Genomic DNA, 20,827 nt, shown 5'->3' on the forward strand with positions numbered 1-20,827 from the left:
ATTCATATGCCATTAATCATCAATAGTATATTCAAATGATGGTACATCATCCATTCACTAGAGTCAGATTTGGCATTTTATCAATTTCTCCAATTTTAGTAACTATTCGTTCATAATTTGCAACCAATCAACCGCCAACGCTAGTCAGCCTCCCTTTTGGGACCTTTTGTCTTAAAAAAGTACTATGAAAATTTTGTATTTTAAAGTGACAATATCAAAGATTATTTACCTGTACAACAGTGATTCTTGCAAATTTTATGAACAAGATGCTCAGATTGTGCTTGCGTTCTACTGCATATTGTGCTTCTTCTCTTATGGATGCTTTAACTCTCATCAACTAAGGAAAACCGACAAATTCTTCCCTAACATATCCTTCATTCTATGGTTCATTTTTCTCCACCGCTATCTACGGAGATAGTAAACTACAACATTGTCATCTCAAGAGCTGTCAATCAGAATTGGCACCAATTCATGGCACCATCTTCTTCCTCAATTGGTGTCATTGCTTAAATATGCATATAATGGTTAAAAATGCTAGAACTCTGAAGATGCTAAAACTCACAGGTAGTTTAATTAGTTACTCAAGTAGTTTAATTAGTAAATAATTAGTTTAATTAGTCCCTTAATTTGTTCACAGGGAACATTTTTTGCTTTTGTAACATTGGTTCATTAAGTTTCTCCAAATAATTAAGGTATAACGGTAAATTCACACAATCTCTTATTAGCAATAGACCCCAATTTCTTCCTAGGGCATTTAATAGTATAAGGCATGTATATGATTACAACATATACATGATTTAGAGTACAATCACAAATACATGATAGTTAAGGGGCACAAATTATAATTAATCCTAAAACCAAGTCCTGGAGAAGAGTGAAGAAGGTACAAATTAGAGTTTGTTTGGATTGAGGCTTATTTGTCAAAATTTATTTGCTTACATCATCATTACAATTTCCAACACATCTTTTTATCTTCCCAATTACCTTTTTATCTCACATATATCACATCACAAAAAGTGCTACAGTAAAAATATCTCAAATAATTTACAATCCAAACAGAGCCTGCGTCTCCCTCCCTCCTCTTGTACTCCAAGGTCCGAATTAGGCACAAGTCCTTCTCTTCTAGTTCACGAACTTCCCAACTAACCCTGCCTGCTCGATACCAGTGTCAGAGAAGTGCACGAAATCTTTTTTTTTTCTTGTTTTTTTCCAAATGGGGCAAAGCTGCGAGACTCGTAGTTGTGTCGGAGGCACACATCTGCCCGAGTAAGGCGCAAAATTTACTTTTGAAACTGTGGAATTGTAATCCCAACGACGTAAACCGAATGGATATGGACGACTGGGATTTGAGCGCGGAGGAATTGGATTCTCTGGAAAGAGACGCTCTCAAGCAAATTGCAGAACGCAAGTCCCCCTCTTCTTCTCCTGCTACTTCCACGACTGTGACTAGTGGTGCTACATCTTTGGACTCCGGGTTTTCTTTTCATGGTTATGGGCCCCAACAGAATTTACATTCCAAGCCTCAACCAGCTGCTCCACTGGGGAGATCTCCGATCGACCCCCGTCCCACCCAGAAGGTTAATATTTACTACTACTGATAATTTTATTGCTTATGGTTAGGTTTACTTTTCTCCCACAGCATTGTCTGCTCGGATTATTTTTCCTTATTGCCATTTGTGGGTATTCAGCATTCACATATTTGTTTCAAGTACTTTAGGCTCCTGGTTTTGCTATGCAAAGTCTGTTGGCTGTTTGTACGTCTTGGAATGTTAAAAGCTTCTTCGCATTTGGTCCAAGGCTACATCTACTCTATCCTTCGTGGAATTTAATACAAAGAAGAGATTACTCTAAATTAGGATAAAAATGAAGAGAAGAGCAGACAAAAGATTAAAACTTTTTCTTTCGCACTAGTAAGAATTAGGAAGGAACATAGTCATTTCTCTCTGTTGTCTGAGATTGAAAATGATGGTACAAAAGATATAATCGTTATGCACATTTGACAGATATACAAATATTTGATGGGGGTAAAATTAGGCTTTTACAGGGCTTACTTGATTAGCTGTTTCTGTCTTTAAATTTCTTTTGTTGGGAGATTATGAAATTTTGAGGTTTGTGGTTTTTTTTTTCTTGAGATCATAAATTCTTCCATTTTTTCTGTTTTCTATTTGCATGAATCTCCCGACCAAAGTGGTTTTGCAATCATCACTCTCCCCAGAAAGCCATAGACATGTGGATCCCATCACCAAACTGTTCGAGAGTCCAGAATTCTGTATCAACTCTTAATGTAATTTCAACCGCTAGAGCCAAGTGCAGATTTTGTGTGGATGCCCTCTAAAAGAAAGAAATATAGAACATGTTATCCTCTTGATGTTACCATTGAGAATATTTTAGTTAATCTTGCATTTGGTTTGGGCAAAAATTTGATGGAAATTATTTTCTCCTTTACATTACCTTTCGTATTCCTTTTTTGCTTAAATTATGAGATCCTAATGCGTCCTCAAGGAGTATTATTAATCTGTAACTTATTTTCTGCTGTGCATGGCAGATTGATCCTTCACCTCCTGCATCTATGATATCTCCTTCGTCCAGTGCTTGTGACGTAACTGGTAACTTTCTTGGCATTTTCCATCAAGCATGTAGGTAAGTTCTACTTCTTCAGTCTGCATAACCACTAAACTTTCTTGCTCATTGTGGTTTCTCCTTGAAAACAAATCACGAAGATGACTACTCAAAGCAACAGCCTCCTAAACTCTCGGTCAGGTTATTCGTACATGCTAGTGGAAATGTTGCTGCAAAATTCCCATATGACCCGGTAGTCAAATCTAATTATTTGGAAATTTAACTGACTTCTATTGTTTTTCTTTGTCCTTATGCATTAGTCTTCATGTTGTGCCAGCTAATTGTAGCAGCATTCCGTAAGATCCAAAAGGCCAGTTGGAATGTGAAAGAAAGGTGTGTTGTCCTGCTTCCCTCTTACGCATTTACTTATGTATGCATGAATTGCAAGAAGAAATAATTAAGATCTTTCTACTCCCGACTTACGGAAATTAAATGTGCAAATAAGGGATTGTGTTTGTTTCCTTTTCCTTTTCTGCTTTTTTTTCATTTTATTTTTGTTTTCTGTACCATGTCTTTCTTAACTGCTGCAGCTTTATGATTCCAATTGATTGTGCAGATTGTGGATATTTCCCATGTCTTCATTGATTACAGTGGAAAAAGTTCTTAGTGATATATCTGACGCCAAACTGGAGGTAACGATCTCTAAATCATTTATTGGAGACTTTTTCGAGCAGTTGTAGTATCACGTGTTTCTGATTTTTTGGCAATTTCATTGCTCACAGCTGAACAGATTAACATGGGAATTAGTAATTCTATGACCATGAAACTAGTCAAGCAGCCCAGGCTAGGATAAAGAAAGAGATCAAGCTAGATACTAGTTCATTCTGGGGATTCTAACATCATTATTCTTATCTTTATTGTGTTGATGTTGTTTGCTGGCACGTAGGTCGAGAATTTAGATCCTTTAGTACGGCGAGCTATTGCTGCTGCATCTGCAGTTCCAGATCTTCAAGGTAAATTTGATTCTGCACTTCAGCTGTCAGCTTCCACAGGCAGTTTGGGATAAAAGACCTTGACTCCTTTCCTTTGTGTTTCTTAATGACCAAGACAAAATAGCTCCTGTGATTCTTCTTAAAGATAATAATTGATTTTGTCTTCTTCTGGAACTTTGATTACATTATCTTTCTTCCAACTATTCCAGTCTTCACTGTTGGTCCATTTTTCTCAATATTGTCCTGTAAATTGGCTGAGACAAATGTTTTTCTCTTTGTTTCACCAGCTCGCTATCACCTCATTCCTGCAAGTATTGAATCGAGGCTTCTGCCTTTCCAGCGCGATGGTGTTAGGTATATCGAACATGGTTGTCAATGGGTTTGTTTGGATTGAGATAATTTTAGATAAAAAAATTTACTTCACAAATTTCAATCATATTTTTATCTCACATACATCACATCAAAAAAATGCTACAGTAATTATCTCAAATAAACTCCTATCCAAACAAACCCAGTGTTTCTATTATTACACGGTGAATAATTGGATTGCATTTCATCACTAGCTGCACTCTGCTTTCATTTCCAAATACTAGTCTTACATTTTTCTGCAGATTTGTGCTCCAACATGGAGGGCGTGCCCTCCTAGCTGATGAGATGGGGCTTGGGAAGACTCTGCAGGTAAAGAGTGATGTACTTACCAAAAACCTCCAATCTTGTTGCTGGATTATCATACTTGAGCTCTTAATACAAGACATTATCTTTTAAGATGTGGGTATTGGACACAGTTTTTCAGATGTTGGCTCTTTTATTTATTTAGGTGCTTATGATGGCCCGTTAATCTCACTACTGGCAAATTCTCTCATGGTTTCACCACCTATTCGCCAATTGTATATGCTCTAACACTTTGGCTGAAGCATGGCCATTTCTTCTTCTATTTATTTAGGCTATTGCTGTTGTCTCATGTATTCGTGAAGCATGGCCAGTTCTAGTTCTCACTCCATCATCGCTGAGGCTTCATTGGGCTTCTGTAAGTTTATTCATTTGCTGAATTTATGTTACCTATCGTGTTCAGTATTCACCCTTCTGATGTTCCACTGTAGATGATTCAAGATTGGCTGAATGTACCTTCGTCAGAAATACTTGTAAGTTAAGTTTGCTCTTTTATCCGTGTACAAGCCAAAAAATGTGCTTGTGCTGGTCTTTTTTTTTTCGAGTAAATATTAATCCAATTGTAAGTAACATAAAGATTAATGATCTTATTGCCTCAAAATTCAGATTCATAATAAAGGTGCATATGATAACTGTGCCGGTGTGATTCCTATTTTTCTCTTTGTTGCTTTCTAAATAATAAAACAATTCAGTACATATGCAGCACCACATGTTGTTGTAGAAATTCTGAAATTAGACAATTGTATCAACATAAAGGTCAAAAGAAAATATGTGATAGCTGAAACATAACTTTGGATACCCGGTTGCCTGCATCTAAATACTCTAGATTTCCACCAAAACTGTACTTTGAAGTCTGAACAGTTGAATAGGTTATGGAAGCTGCGGCAAAAACATAGTCCTAGGCAGTTTTTCCTATATATCCTGATAATTTGATGCTTTATCTTTTTAGTCTTTTTTTATTTCAAGAAACGTAGTCTGTACAGATCAGTTACAAGAAGACCATTCTGTTCAAAGATTTCTTCGAAGTTTTCTAATTCCATTTGCTACTGGATAAGTTTGGTTGATGAACATTTCAATTTCAAAATTTCTTGAGCTGTCTCACTGATGTTGATATTCATGACAAATCTATTACTGATGTAGATGTTCATCAATAGGTGGTTTTATCTCAATGTGGTGGGTCAAACAGGGGTGGATTTAATATACTGGCGTCAAACACCAAGAGGACCATCCAACTTGATGGTGTTTTTAACATCATATCCTATGACATTGTCCCTAAGTTTCAGGATGTCCTGATGGCTTCAGAATTTAAGGTTAGTATACTTGATTATTTGAAGCTCTATTTTGATAAAAGAGGAATCTTTCCACATGATAGCTTTTTCTTGAGATTCAAGCTTCCTCCTTTAGCATTTCATAATTCTTCTTTGTTTCCAATTGCAGTACTTTTGTTAGACCTGATGGGTTTGTGCAGGAATTTTTTTTATGTAAATGATATTTTGCTTGCCTAAGGGTAAAGCTCTCCTGTTAGTACCTTCTTGGTTAAACATGTACGCGTTGCCGCCTCATTAGATTAAATGGGTTCGAATCATGACTGCATTAGTACCTTAGAACAAAGCATGTACATCAACAATTAAACATGAGACTTCTTGTTAAATTTGATAGTCAAAACAAGAAAGGAACGGTTTCAAAATAAATATCCACTTCACCTTTAATTTATTCTGTAACTTTTTTCTTTTTCTCTTCGTTTCTTCTTTTTCTTATTCTCCTCCTTTGTCCTTCTAGAAACCCTGGCAGTAGTTCTGCCTACCAAGAGCCTCAAACCACTGCATGTGGTGCCGTTTCATCCACCACCTTTGCTGTATCAAAGTTGAACTCCATAGTATTAGTATGATAATGGTTTCCATGGCCTCTTGACCATAATTCTGTTTTCATCAATCTCAATGTTCCAAATTACTGACCAAAAAATCTGACAGCTTCAAGCAGCTGAAGAGTGAGGACAGAAAAAAAGAAGGCCCTCTGGCTTGTGGCCTTAGATGAATTGCCTAACCAGTTGGAGTCACAATTTTACAGTGAAGGATCATATTGCAGTACATTTGATGATTATAGTAAAGTTGCATTGATCAACGCCAGCCTTGAATACAGTTTACAACCTGAAGAATCTTTAAGATGCTTGACTCTTTCTGCTTTGTGGAAATACTTGAATCTTTGAATCAAACTCTGACAAGGAAATGATCAACGCCCTTTTCTCGCCTGAATATCTTGAATGAATGATTCAGTAGTCAGATCATCATCTGACCCTAATACTTGCTTTACCACCTAAATCTGTGAAAAACGCACTGCATTGAATTCATTGTGATATCTTAGATTGTTGGTCTATTTGTGCCAACAAGTGCATTTATAGATAAAATCTGATAAGGGAAGAGAGAGAGCATATGAAGAATTAGTGTAGGATGTCTGTAATGGAATGGAGCTTGTCATTGATTCTTTGTTTATGTCAAAATATTGTCTTTCTAAATTTGACTACCAATATAGGGGGGGGGGGGGGAAGAGTGACAAAACCAATGGTTACTCTTTGGTTGAAACTAAGATGGTGCAAAAACAATATTCCCTGGCAGTAAGGTGCTAATTGGTCAGAATGTTTATTTAACTTGGTGAGTAAGTATTTTCATCCTCTTAGTTGCGTGTCTTCTATGTAAATATTATCGAAACTAAGAATTATCATCTGCAAACAACAACATTGCTGGGTTTAGCTTAAATTCCATTAGTTGGTTTGAACCCCCCTTTTTTATTCTTATGTTGTTTTAACAACATATATTCTAAAGTATCAGCAATCTTAAGCTCATATTAATCTCTGCTTATACATTTTTTTGCAGACTGTGTAACAAATAATGTTCCTTTTCTTTACATAAAAATGGCTAGTATTTCTTTTCTTTTAATCAATAAATGATTTGTTTGTACAGGTAGTTATTGCAGATGAATCACATTTCTTAAAAAATGGCCAAGCAAAAAGGACAAATGCTACAGTTCCCATATTGCAGGTCTCTCTCTCTCTCTCTCTCTCTCTCTCACTCTCTCTCCCCTCCCGGCGGGCCCCAAAGAAGGATTAGGCAGGTTAGATGAAATGGCAGTTGTGGCTATGTCATAGGACCCTGCATCTTAGGAAAAGATGGAAAAGAATAGACAATAATTGAAAGATGTCATTCACATTAAAAGTCTTTTTCAATAGGAATTTTCGTACTAACTAATGCTGTAGAAAACATCTCTGTTTCTATCTTTCTATCTCGCTCACACAGATATTGATTATTTGTAGAAAGCTCAATTTGTGATGCTGCTCAGTGGAACGCCTGCTTTGTCACGACCGATTGAATTATTTAAACAGGTAACTCTCATAAAAGGTAACTTTTGTTTCTCTTTGCAGTTGAAATCTTTTTTCTTTTCTTTTTTTTTTTTGCTTTGCTGTCTCTTTTTTTATTTCATTTTGTTGGAGTTCCTAAAACTGTATTTGACAGCTGGAAGCCTTGTATCCTGGTGTATATAAGAATGTCCATGAATATGGCAATCGGTACTGCAAGGGTGTAAGTTAGATATGTGACTGGTGTTTGTTAAATTTATATTGTCCACGGCTTTCATTACTCAAGTCGATAATTGTACTCATCATATTCTAGGGCACATTTGGAGTCTATCAGGGAGCAAGCAATCATGACGAGCTGCACAATTTGATGAAAGCAACAGTGATGATTCGCAGACTTAAAAAGGATGTCCTTTCGGAGCTACCTGTAAAGCGCCGACAACAGGTATAAGTTGTTCTGTTTGGTCTTTTCTTGAGTTAGAAATTTCTATTGATCCTTTTAAAGAGCTTGTGTCATACATTTCAATGCAAGAATAAGTATGTTGTGATGGATGTTGTAGGGTATTTGGTTTCACTTTCCTCTCTAGGATATTATAAGCATTAATTTAGTTTCAACTGATGGCACCGCTGAGCTTCCTTGGAATTTCCATCTTTTAATTTGTTTCCTGATGTAGTACTCATCCGCTATTGTTAATATTGTTTCCCTTTTTTCTTTTGGCTCCAGGTGTTCTTGGATTTAGGGGAGAAGGAAATGAGACATGTTAATGCCTTATTTTGTGAGGTGATCCAAGCTTCCGATTGTATGAATGTTCTATTAAAATAGGCCTCTCTTTTCGCAAATTTGACGTTTGGACTCCTTTCTTTTCAAATTTGACTTTCGGGCTTCTCTTGTTACATCAACATTTCAGTGATTTGGGACCCGGGATGTTGCTCTCGGCCCTTGATTGTCTACCAGAAGTGATCCCCACATTCCTTGACTTTTCATTCTTTTTTGTTCCTTTCTTTAGTTTGGGGGGGCAGTACGTTTCTGAGTTCACTGTTCTTTCTGTTCCTTGTCTACTGAATGTGCACAGTATGGATCAAACCTCCTTTCTGTTTCTTCTGCCATTTACAAATTGCAGACCTAGCCTCAAAGTTATGTTCCACTTGCTTCCTCATCCCAAAATGTGAATAGTTCATTCCTAATATACTGAAAAGTAACTGCTTCTTGTGTAAGCTTATTCATATTTGCTCTTCAATGTTTATTATGATAGCTGCCTTAATTCCTAATGGTCAAAGAAGGAATACTTCTAACTTGATGCTATTCTATAGTTGGAGATAATTAAATCCAAAATTAGGTCCAGTCACTCCAAAGAGGAAGCTGAGTCACTTAAATATGCTGAGAAGAATCTCATTAATAAGGTATGGAGTCCTGGAGGTTCAGCTTTTGTGGTGTGCTTTTTCTCTTTTATTAATATTCTACTGCTTGATTATCTTACTGTCAACTTTCTTCTCTGTTAACACCTTTGACAAAAAGTTGATGTGCATAATTAGAAACACACGTTAGCAACTTAGCTAAGAACTTTTTCTGTCTGTTTTTAGAAGTAAAACTTAATAAATGCTATGAATGCTATTACCTGGAATCAGTTGAGGCTTGGAGCAACAGAAAGAATAGGTAAATAACTTTAAAGTGCTAATTTTTTTTGTCTATGATGATTTGACTGATGCAAAATGCATAGATAAGAATTGGAGCACTGGAGAATTAAGAAAATTATATACATGTGAACTTGCTTGCTGTTTTACTGTCCAGTTCAATCTATTTTAGTTAGTTTTCTGCCCTGGCATGGTTATTGTGCTAATAGCTTTGGATAGTGGTGGAATGAAATGATGCTTAGTTGAGTTTATGGTGCGAGCAGTGCTTGCTTGTAAATCTACCTTAGGTGGTTAATTCTTGGGAAATCTATTTGGAATTTCTATGGCTTCTTACTTCTCTTTTATCTTTGCTTCCTCCTGAACTTCTACTTCTACTTTCTTTTTCTGAGATTTTCGGAGCTAAAGTTCAATTAAGAATTTCATTTATTCTTTAATGCCTGTGGGGCAAATTTGGGTCCTGACTGAAAGGCAGATAAGCTAGAAAGCAAAGGAAAAGGGTACATTTAATCCAAATTGTCACGGGCCAAAAATGTCATTGAAAGTTATACATTTCTACTGAAAACAGAAAGAAAAAAAAGCATAGCTGTCATTTTTCAAGTTTCACTACGAGATGTGAATTTATACTACACTGTACTTATTCCTCGCAGTGGATTTGATTTGGAAACACTGCTATCAGCAAAGACCTAATTAAAACTGCTCAACATTTGTTTCCGAGTTTTTTTGCTTTAATTACAGTCAATAGCATTTTGCCCTCTTAAACTGTGGGGTTATTATAAGGGCTAAACTAACTGTATATGGCTTTTTTTGTCACACGTTTTAGGGTGAATCTGGTGAACACTTTAGGGTAAATGATATCATCACAAAAACTTTATGGCGTAGCAAATTTCTTTCAAAATGACAATTATACACTCCGCTAGGCAAAAACTTTATGGCATAGCAAGATTTTGATAACGGTATACAGCTGGCATTTTGGAAGAAACCTAATGTGACGCTTTCACTGACTAGACCACTTTTTTTTTATCTCACTGAATAGATTGTTAATAGACTTGGCCTCATCTTAAAAAAGTAAAACCACTGTGTTTTCTGCATTCAAATCATATCTACTATTGCTTACCAGTGCTGCATATCTTATACTCATTACCCCTTTTATTTGTCTACTAGGACATTATTAATATTACCTTCTATGGATCGTAAGTTGAATACTGACATACAACTTTATGTTACGCTATTCAATAGAGATGTTGGAAATGAATTTCTCTTCACTGAGAAAGTATTACTGAAAATTAATTTGATGTGAAAAAGGTCTAGATTCTTGGGAGGGTTATTTCTAAAATAACCTTTTCTAGTAGGATGATACTTATTTATTAAGCAATGTCATCTTTCTATTTACTTCTGATAGGGAGATCAAATTGATTAAAAGATAGATGTGTGACAAAATATCATGATTTTCTTTTTACAGGTTTAAAATCTCGGTGTGCCTGTGATAAAAGGCTTATTCCAATAGCACTAGTCGTTTTAGAATTACAATGAGCTTTAGCTATAGTTTACAAATGGTGTCCTTAGGGTTACAACAAGGGTAGTTCCTTCCTCTAAAGAAAAAATTGTATGTTTGAGTTTACTTGTAGAGATTTGCTGTCATGCGCAACCGTTTTTTCAGTAATTTCTAATTGCTATCTACCATTTCACTTTGAAATTTGAGGTTGGTGGGCTCACAATATTTCTGCCATTAAAATCTTTAGAAGACTCAAACAGTCCACCGCTGCCTATGACATGTACTTCTCATGTTTGTTTCACAAATCATCAACTTCTCTTGCAGGAACATTTCATCACCTATTGGATGAGAAATTGGCCCAAAATTCATAATGATGTGCAATTGTTAATATTAAGTCCGCCAGTGAACATGAGATAGTAGGAAAGCAAGACTCATTTCGCCCCATTCTTTTTACTGTGCATAAAAAATAAAAAATAGAAAAACTCCCAAATGAACTAAAATTGGGATAGAAGGAGTATTTTTAAAATTTCAAAAAAGCTGCTCATGAATAAACCGTTGGGAACAGGACCTAAGTGATCATTAACCGTTCATAAAAACTTTATTGTAAACTTGTGTTTCCTAGTAACTTAATACTTTCTCCGACCTCTGTAATTCATCCATTCGAGCCATGATTTTGTGCTTTCTGCTCTTTTTAACAGTTTGATGTGTTCTACTTGACTTCAGTATGACATTTTGCTAATAATACCACTTTAAAATTCAGATATATACTGATTCAGCTGAAGCCAAGATTCCAGCTGTTCTGGATTATTTGGGAACTATGATAGAGGTATCTGGACATTTTCTTATGTCAATTATTTGCCACTAGTTAAAGACAGCCATCAGTAAATCGATTTTTTCCCTTATATGTAATCTGTATATGATTTTGTGGTTAGAGGATGGAGCTATTAGTATGCATGTCAAACAAGTTGATAAAAATTGCACCATGATGGAAGTTTGTAATTGTATGATTGGGGAGGAAATGGATGTTGATGTTTCCAGGCTACTTTGGCTTGGGTTTTTTCTGTCTGTGAGGGGGAGGGTGATTGAGGTGGTTGGGGTTTGAGAGGCGGTGTTGAATGTAAATGAGGTGTAATAAAAACAAAGGTTTCCAAGATGCGCTGTCTTCTAGATTGCATTTAGTTGCGGTGGATGTTATCTACATGGTTGAACTCTTACCAATAGTGATTGCTGTTTTCTTTGTTTGAACTAACCTTCCATTTTAATGCTGTTCACTTACATTGTTAAGTTCTAAATGCACAGGCTGGCTGCAAGTTCCTAATTTTTGCACATCACCAACCAATGATCTGCTCAATACATCAATACCTGCTTGTAAGGCCTTTGAGTTTATGTAAGATTTGTTAAGATCTCTACAATCTAGGATTCACTATCATGTTTGCAGAAGAAAAAAGTTGGGTGTATTCGTATTGATGGTGGTACCCCAGCTGCATCAAGGCAAGCTTTAGTTACAGACTTTCAGGAGAAAAGCAGTATAAAGGCTGCTGTGGTATTGCACTTTTTCTGTATTTTCTTCATCCTTGACCACAGTTATTTTCTCATGTGATTTTGCATTGTCATGTCGTAATGTTTTATTGGTACAGCTGTCTATTAAAGCTGGTGGATTTGGATTAACCTTAACAGCAGCAAGCACGGTAATCTTTGCAGAATTGTCTTGGACACCAGGTGACCTGATTCAGGCAGAAGATCGAGCACATAGGATTGGTCAGGTAATCACTGTCATTTATATCATTTTTGTGGTTGAAATATTCGCTTTTTCATCTGTACTGATAATTTTCACCAGCCACTGAGAATCCTGCGCGTTGTTTTATTTTATACAAGTCATTCTGTCCGTGTCTTTCTCTTGACACCATTCTGCACACTTTATTTTTGCATGTATTGGGGCCTTTTCTCGGAAGCCTATTTGTTGATTTTGCATTCCCTTAGCATGGTTGCTTTGACATGTTTTGTTGGCTTTGCTTTTCAATTTTTACCTTAATGGAGCTAAAGAAATATCTAGGAGGAATTATTCTCTGATGGATGTCCCTTTGGAACAATATATTAAGATTCTTTTAGCCTCAATGTAATAAAAGTAATGTGCTCATCTAATGGATGATTTATGCATGGTTATACATAGAATAGATATGAGTTTCTTCTTTCTTCTATAATTCAACCAGCATGATAGATAGTCATCGAAGATCAGGTCCTAAAACTGCGCTACAAGTTCAATGAAATATCTTTAGAAGCTGGAATGGATTCTCAAAATAAGAAAAAGGGGGAAAAAAAAGAGGAAAGCAAAAAGAAAAACAAAATAGGTATATAATTGTGCTTTTAAATTAGCACATGGGTTTTTAATTTTTCAGAAGCCCTCGTATAACTGTCTCTCCATAAAAGCCACAAAATCACTACAGGGCATAGATGCTGCATGCTGCTATCATGGTTTACTATAAGATTTCTCAGAAAAATGTTCATGTTTGTATAACCAATTTTTGACTGGAATTTCTTGTGTGTTTGACTGGCTTCGTTTTTATGCTTAGGTATCATCAGTCAACATATACTATCTGCTGGCAAATGACACAGTCGATGACATAATATGGTAACATGCATTTATTTGCTATTATCAGTGCAATCTTTTTTTTTTTGGGGAGGGGGCTTGAAATTGTTGTGTGTTTCACAGCTGAGACTTCCCTAATTTCATACTTGTGTAGGGATGTTGTGCAGAGCAAGTTGGAAAATCTCGGACAGGTCATCTTCTCTTTCCCCATATTCTGTAGTATATCCAAGTACACAACAGCGAAGAACCTTTTTCTTCACAAGCCTTTCGCGCGTGATGGCCATGCATAGTTGGGACCTATTTATTATGTGAACTAAATCTGAAATTTATTATTCTCCAGATGCTCGATGGCCATGAGAATTCCTTGGAAGTATCCGTTAATCAGCAAAACAGTAGCCCTGCAAAGCAGAGAACCCTAGATTACTTCACGAAGCGTTGCACCAACTCATCTGACCACGTGCCAATATTCAAACATGCAAAGCATTGAGGATTTTGACCACAAACTGTTGGCCCAAGACGGTAATGATGTTTGCTTTTTTCAGTTCATACAGGGGCGCGTATAAAAACAAGCATTGATTTTAGAATTTTGGTAATGCAAAATTTTTGTCTTCCATGAATGTACAACTGTAAAATTGCCTTGTCATGATGTACAACGGAGAACTGTTCGCCACATTGCCAACCAAAATAGTTACATATGCACAATATCGGAGAGAAGTGACATTAGCATAACAACCTAAGATGTTGCAGGGAGGCTAAATTCAGAACCCTCTCTAACGAAATTGGCCATGATCAAATCCACATCCTCAGACCTACACCAATGCCCGAGGGATTATTAGCAGCCTCAGCAGGACATTTGAGAATCGTCACATTAAGAACATCTCTACATTTGCCCATGCACTTGCATTCTGAGGTTCCCCCAAAAGAGTTGCAGCACTAGATTCTTGCAGTCACCACCCAAAAAAACAAGCTTTGATTTTCTCGGGTGATGCTCCTGCAACTGAGCCCTTAATGTCACTGTCCACGTAATCTCTAAAGAAGCTACCAGTCCCCTTTTCAAAAAAAAAAAAAGAAGCTACCAGTCCCAAAGCAGTCTCCCTCACCTGGACCCCCTGACATTCCATTCTCAATACATGCAGCTATAGTTGAGGTTTATTCTCGAGTTGATAAGCTCTGAATGATGGACAGAGCTTCTGAAATAGGTGCTTGGAGTTCATCACTACCTTTTCTTACACCAAAAGTTCAAGAAAGGCTAACTTTTCATGCTGAACGGCTGACTTACAAAATTTTCTGCTTTCATGTCATTAACCACCTCTTTGCACTTAACGTAACTTGATTCTGAAAGATAAGGTTGAAAATATTGAGCTCGAGGCCAGTTCACGATCACGGCGTATTTTCTCAGGCATTTCTCTTCATTTTCAATTCGTGGACCTCCATGTTTTACCAACTCATCTGCCCTATGAGCCAATACTCAGACATGGAAAGCATTGAGCTATGACTCTAGAATTTAGGTAATGCAAAATATTTCCCCTAATAATCTATAACTGTGTGGAAAAATAATAATGCGAAATTGCCTTGTGATAATGGAAAACGGAGAGATAGTTACCCCGTTGCCAACCAAAACAGTTGCATCTACACAATGCTAGCGAGACCTGGCGTCAGCTAGCCATCCCATCCTACTTACGGTAACAATCTATGATGTTGCAGCGAGGCTACGTTCAGAACTGTCTCCAAAGAAATTGGACACGATCAAATCCACATCCTCCAAGCCCACACCAATGCACAAGGGGTTAGTAACGCTCTCAGAAGGACCCTTGAGAATCCTCACATTAGGACCATCTCTACATTTGCCCATGCACTTGCATCCGGAGACAGCTCCTTCAATGCCAACTAGCCTTTGAAGTTCCCCCAGAAGCGCTGCAGCACCCGATTTCTTGCATTTACCACCCATACAAACCTCGATTTTCTTGGGTGATACTCCTGCAGCTAGGCACTCATCAATGGAACTTACATTATCCACATAATCTCTAAAGAAGCCACCGCTTCCAATGCAGTATCCTTGCTCTGAACTCCCTGAACTTCCAATCTCGACACATGCACCCATGGTTGAGGTTCGTTCTTGAGTTTCTGAGCTCTGAATGACGGACAGAACATCTAAAATTGGTGTTTGGGAATTGGTCACGACCTTTTCCTCCGCCAAAAGGCCAGGAAGGGCTACTGATTCATGCTCAATAACTGGTTTTAGAAAATTTTCTTCTTTCATGTCAACTACCTGCCCACATTCATTGTCACTAGAATCTGAAGAGGTTGACGACATTGAGCTCGAAGAAAGTCCATATTCCGGCATAGTTTGCATTTGTGACCTCATTTTCTCACCTTTCCTTGTCATCTTCAATTCCGTATCCTTCGCTATTAGCTGTTTGATTTGACCCTGCAATACCTCAGCCGCCTCCTGCAGTTTCAGTTTGATGACAACATGAGTTTCAGGAAAGCATACTGAGAAAGTGAGAAGAAAGCGTTCAATAGTTATAGTTATGCGTTTCGCCTTTCTGTCAACTGTGACCGAAGAAGCCTAAGAAAAAGTAAATATTGAAGTCCCGAACAAGAAACCCATCAGCGAAAGACAAGACAAGAGAAGCATTTCCACTTACTTGAAGAAACGCGGAAAAGGAAAAGCTTCACTCGCTCGCTTTTTCGTTGGGCACAATAGAAATAAACAACATAAAAGAAGATTCAGGAAAAGAGAGAAAGGGGGGGGGAGATGGCCGGATGGGGGTGGAACTAAACTCAACTGAAGAAAAAGCTTGCTTGTGATTAAAGAAATAAAAAGAAGCGGGCGGCAAGAAAAAAAGGGGTAAAAAAACCGATGCTACAGCATGCTTAACTAACAGAGAATACAAGCAAAAGCTGTGACCGGACTTACAGCGATCGTATTGGCTTTGACTTCATCAAATACAGTATTATCAGCAAAACCAAAATTCATCCCACCAGAAGAGAACATGGACAAGTCCCTGGACAGGCCCTCCAGCATCTTCAACCTCTTCTTCATCATCTTCTTCGTTGCTTTGTGCTCCTTTTCATTCTTGTTCATGTCCTTCTCTTTCTTTCCTCCACACCCACCGCCACACCTGATATTCCCTCCTCCTGAGGAGTAATAGTCCAAGTGATCGCTCCGACGAAACTCATGCCCGGAAAGCCCAACAAACTTCCTCGTTTTACGACAGACCCTCCTCAATCCTAAACCAATACCAGTAAATGAAGAAGAAGAAGAAGAAAAAGATTCAGCAGCTTTGCGGGAGTGGCCGTAGCCATCTTTTCCACCAGCACCTGAAAAGGAAGGGACTGAGCTGGAGATGACGCCGATCGCCTTCATCTCTATGAATTGATATAGTAATTTATCCTTTCTTTCCTTTTTCCGTCTGATATTACCCTAAAACTTCTACTCGGGAAATTTATCAACCAAGCCAAAAAAGGAAGACTTTTCCTTGTACCAGTGCAATATATGGCGAATCTAATCTATCTATCCCTCTATCTTCTCTGTGCTCGAGCCTCCAGATAGGAATGCCGACATGTAGACTCAAAGCGAAGAAAAGAAACGGAAACGAAGACGAATCTGTTTCTTAAGACGGTGCTTCGGCACGTGGTTCATTTCCGTCGAATCTCAGGCTACCCATCCGATGTGGCACATGACGTCTGCTCTACGCATCCGCACTCGCGACTGTCGTCATTTGTCACGTGCGTTCCCCGTCCTGACATGCGCCTGCCGGCGATCTAGGTGGTTCGATCATCTACAGCCACATCCAACGGTTGTTCATCATAAAGCATCCCGTAACCACGTAGGATACCAAGTTTTCGGGAATGGAACGTAGGATGCCATGTAGGCATACTATGTCCACCGTGCATCGCTCTTGATCCAGAACCACACTAGAGTTACATGCGAATACGAAAGGTAGGTTCCAATCACATCCTACCTAATTGATTATGGAACAATGGAACTAATGCATCCGCATGTCACCTAAAAGCTCTTTTTTTTTTTTTTTCGCACGACACCTATAAACATTTTTACATACCTCAAAAATAGACTAAAGTCTATTTAGGATTGCAGTAATTTATCACCGTAAATGAACTTATGTATACACAGAGAAAGCTAAATGTAACGAGGGTTTGGGTTATGCATTTATAATAAGATGATCGATCGTTTCTATTTTAGTGCTGAAGCGATTTATAAGGTATCAGACAAGTCGCTATGATGAAATTGATAGACACACTAAATTTAGTCAATCCAAGGAAAAACAAGGGGATTTTTTATCCTTCTTGTGAAGTTTTTTGAATAAATGATTGACCACAAAAGAGTCACTAATAATAATAATCTATATAAATTTGAGAAGGAATTTTTAGCAACAAGTCTCCATGCATCTTCCTTCTATCAATTCCATTTTTCTAACATTTTACATTTAATTTAATTTATAAAATATATTCCTCTCAACTTCCATATCTACTCTTCACATTTGAAATTGTTGGTTATTTTTTAAAATCATTTCATTTCAAATTGTTGGTTAATATGCATATTATCCTATTTGAACTTCAACTCATCACATTTCCGATTGTCTTGCGTTATTTATGATTCTACAACAATTAAAACTCCTATAAGACCATAAGAAGAGATAACAAATATAACATCTTTTCATGTTTTCTTATTAATTTAAATAAATAAGATTATTTACACTCTATTTTTGTTATTCACACTTCAATAATCATTTTGGTTATATAATTTTCATTAATTAGACTAAATGATAAAACAAATAGTGGAATTGCAAATAATAAAAAATGGAGTGCAAATAATATTTTCTTAAGTAGGAAATGGCTTCCATGCCTTTCTAATTTAAAAAAGTAGAATTTGGTTTGAAATTTATTAGTGGGAGGATAAATAAAAAGAAAGTATTGCCAAACTTAGTCAAAGTAAAAAAGTAAATGACAATATTTTATCTTTTAACTTAGTAATCCTAAGTAAAAGGGCAAAATTAAATAAAAAAATATTCATGAAATAATGTCTTGGATTTAAAAAATCAAGAATGGTACCATTCATGAAATCCAAATTATGAAATCATTAAATAAAAAACAAAGTACTACTACCCTTTTAACGTGATTTTTTTAAAATATTCATTTTTGATAAAAAAAAATGATAATAACAATACCACTTCTACCAAAAATTTTTAAAAAAGTAACATTATAATTTAAGAGAAAGATATAGAACATTCAACTCTAAAATACTACTTAATTTGTATATATCTGGCCCAAATTTGACATTAGATTTGAATAAGAGTGCAAAACCCAAACACTAAGGATAACTTTTGATACCATTAATTATTTATGTATTCTTATTGCTGTCTTCATATGTAAATATGTATTTACTATGTTAAATATATATATATATATATATATATATATAGATATTGATTGTAGTACTTGAGGATATTATAAATATTATCAATTTTTCATTTCCATTTTTAGATACTAATCATTGCAACCATTGTAATCAATTTTCAATTTTATATTTTCATTATGATAGGTAAAGTTAAATATATTGGGTTGCAGAGATATGAATTTAGAGGTTAGGTATAAGGGGAGGAGGGAGAGAAGAAAATGTTGAGAAGTTGAAAAGTGGCAGGAAATGTTGAAGAAGAAATATGGGTTACAAGGATGAGCAGAAAAGGGAGAGAAGAAGAAAGGAGATTGTAGAGATGTGACAGAGATGACAAAAAAAAATAATAGAGAGAGTGGTACCATGATAGAAGATATGAAAGTAATAGAAGGCATCTGATGACTAGGTGGTAGGTAAGAGAAGAGGGAAATGATGGTGATTTTTAATAATTTTGAGAATTCTAAAAACCATATTATGGAGATTTTTTTTTAAATATACGTTAAAGTTTATGAAAAATGCTAATCTAAATGCAATCAACAATTATAGGGGCACAAAATAGGAGAAAGATTTTTTTTCTAAAATTGGAAGAAAATAAATTGGTTATAATTTATTTTTTTATATTATAAGTATTGATATATGGGTATAACATAATATGTTTTGTTGGATATTGATAAATTGACTTTTTTTAAGAAAACTCTTTTTACCTTACCACCCAACCTAACCTTCTTTTTAAATGCTCTAAAATTCTTTTATCATGTAAAACATTAGAGATTAATTTTTTTTCAAAATATTAAGCATCACTTTTTAAAAATTTTTAGTATATATATTTATTATTCTATACCATAATATATATACAATATTATTTTGATTTGAAATATAATCCCGTGCATAGCACGGGTGAAAACACTAGTTTTAGTTAATCATGGACAGATACGTTCTTATTAAAATAATAACCTCCATAAGATAAGTACATATACATCCAAAATACTCTTGTAACTACTCTTTTCGCCAATAATCGATGGAATTATCCAGATGGGTTGAAACTGAAAGCGTGAGCAGGACCTTCATTTATGAGTAGTCTTTACCCTCTTGTTTGTTTCCTTCAAAATTTTTATTTGGATTAATCACATTTTATCCCCTTAAAGAATATTTCATTTCTCAGTTTAACCCCTAATTTTTTATTTTGCTCACTTATTCCCCTTTAAGGCAAAATTATCTTTGCATTATTTTGACTTTTCATTTACCTCGTTTTCCTTTCTTTTATTTCTTTTTCTCTTTCTTCTTTATTTAATTCTTCCTCTTTCCCACAAAAATCTTCACTTTAATGATTGAAATTAAAAAAGAAAAATTGCATATATCTATCATCTCCTTAAATGATTAAAAAAATATTCAAATCACTTTTCTAAAATACAATTTTTTTAGCCTTTCAATTCTTTTAATTTTAGATTTTTCTCTTTCCTTTCTAGTTTCTCATTTTATTCTCAAGAAAATATCATAAGATGAAATTGTTTTCCTTTCTTTTATTTCTTTTTCTCTTTCTTCTCTCTTTCATCATTCCCAATAGAAATTCCATTTCAACGGAAATTTTTTTTTGAGTTTGTAATTGCATATTTCTGGGTGAATGTTTAAAAGACATCAAAAACTAATTTTGATTTTTTGTGTGATGCCACGTGTCATAAATTTCTATTGATGATTATTAATCAGATCACAATTTCATTTTAAGATATTTTCTTGGGAATAAAATGAGATGAGAAACTAGAAAGGAAATAGGAAAACCCAAAATTAAAAGAATTGAAAAGCTAAAAAAATTATATTTTAGGAAAGTAATTTGAATATTTTTTTAATAGTTTAAGGAGAAAATAGATTTCTGCAATTCCTCTTTTTTAATTTCAATCATTAAAGTGAAGATTTTTGTGGGAAAGAGGAAGAATTAAATAAAGAAGAAAGAGAAAAAAAATAAAAGAAAGGAAAACAAGGTAAATGAAAAGCCAAAATAATGCAAGGGCAATTTTATCCTAAAGGGGATTAAGTGAGCAAAATTAAAAATTAAAGGATAAACTGAAAAATGGAGTATTCTTTAAGGGAATAAAATGTGATTAACCCTTTTTATTTGTATAACATTGGAGATAGG

The 20,827-nt window shown here is 35.7% G+C and overlaps 2 protein-coding genes across 7 annotated transcripts; one reads left to right on the forward strand and one right to left on the reverse strand.

Annotated features, from left to right (window-relative positions):
- The first annotated feature begins 1,034 nt into the window (after positions 1-1,034).
- Positions 1,035-13,947, forward strand: LOC113733813 (uncharacterized). 6 transcript variants are annotated; one of them, XR_003459157.2, is made up of 24 exons: positions 1,037-1,577; positions 2,546-2,606; positions 2,721-2,812; positions 2,897-2,952; positions 3,176-3,251; positions 3,506-3,572; positions 3,839-3,905; positions 4,163-4,229; positions 4,495-4,578; positions 4,652-4,693; positions 5,375-5,530; positions 7,178-7,255; positions 7,528-7,596; positions 7,727-7,792; positions 7,883-8,011; positions 8,291-8,347; positions 8,878-8,967; positions 11,451-11,516; positions 11,990-12,058; positions 12,129-12,233; positions 12,392-12,453; positions 13,261-13,319; positions 13,432-13,468; positions 13,618-13,947. XR_003459157.2 is itself a non-coding variant. In XM_027259984.2 (24 exons), exons 1-24 carry the CDS (start codon positions 1,326-1,328, stop codon positions 13,762-13,764), a joined length of 2,115 nt encoding a protein of 704 aa, XP_027115785.1. In that variant the 5' UTR covers positions 1,040-1,325; the 3' UTR covers positions 13,765-13,947. The 6 variants fall into 6 exon arrangements, 4 of the variants coding, with proteins under 4 accessions (XP_027115785.1, XP_071937667.1, XP_027115783.1 ...); XM_027259984.2 differs by having other exon boundaries at positions 1,040-1,577; positions 12,132-12,233; positions 12,328-12,453; XM_027259982.2 differs by having other exon boundaries at positions 1,042-1,577; positions 12,328-12,453.
- Positions 13,862-17,149, reverse strand: LOC113733814 (diacylglycerol O-acyltransferase 3). The gene is made up of 2 exons (XM_027259985.2): positions 16,198-17,149; positions 13,862-15,726 (listed from the first exon to the last, which is right to left on the reverse strand). Exons 1-2 carry the CDS (start codon positions 16,645-16,647, stop codon positions 14,968-14,970), a joined length of 1,209 nt encoding a protein of 402 aa, XP_027115786.1. The 5' UTR covers positions 16,648-17,149; the 3' UTR covers positions 13,862-14,967.
- Between the last annotated feature and the right edge of the window lie 3,678 nt (positions 17,150-20,827).

Source organism: Coffea arabica, chromosome 3c (assembly GCF_036785885.1).
Source record: "Coffea arabica cultivar ET-39 chromosome 3c, Coffea Arabica ET-39 HiFi, whole genome shotgun sequence".
NCBI classification, from domain to species: Eukaryota; Viridiplantae; Streptophyta; class Magnoliopsida; order Gentianales; family Rubiaceae; genus Coffea; species Coffea arabica.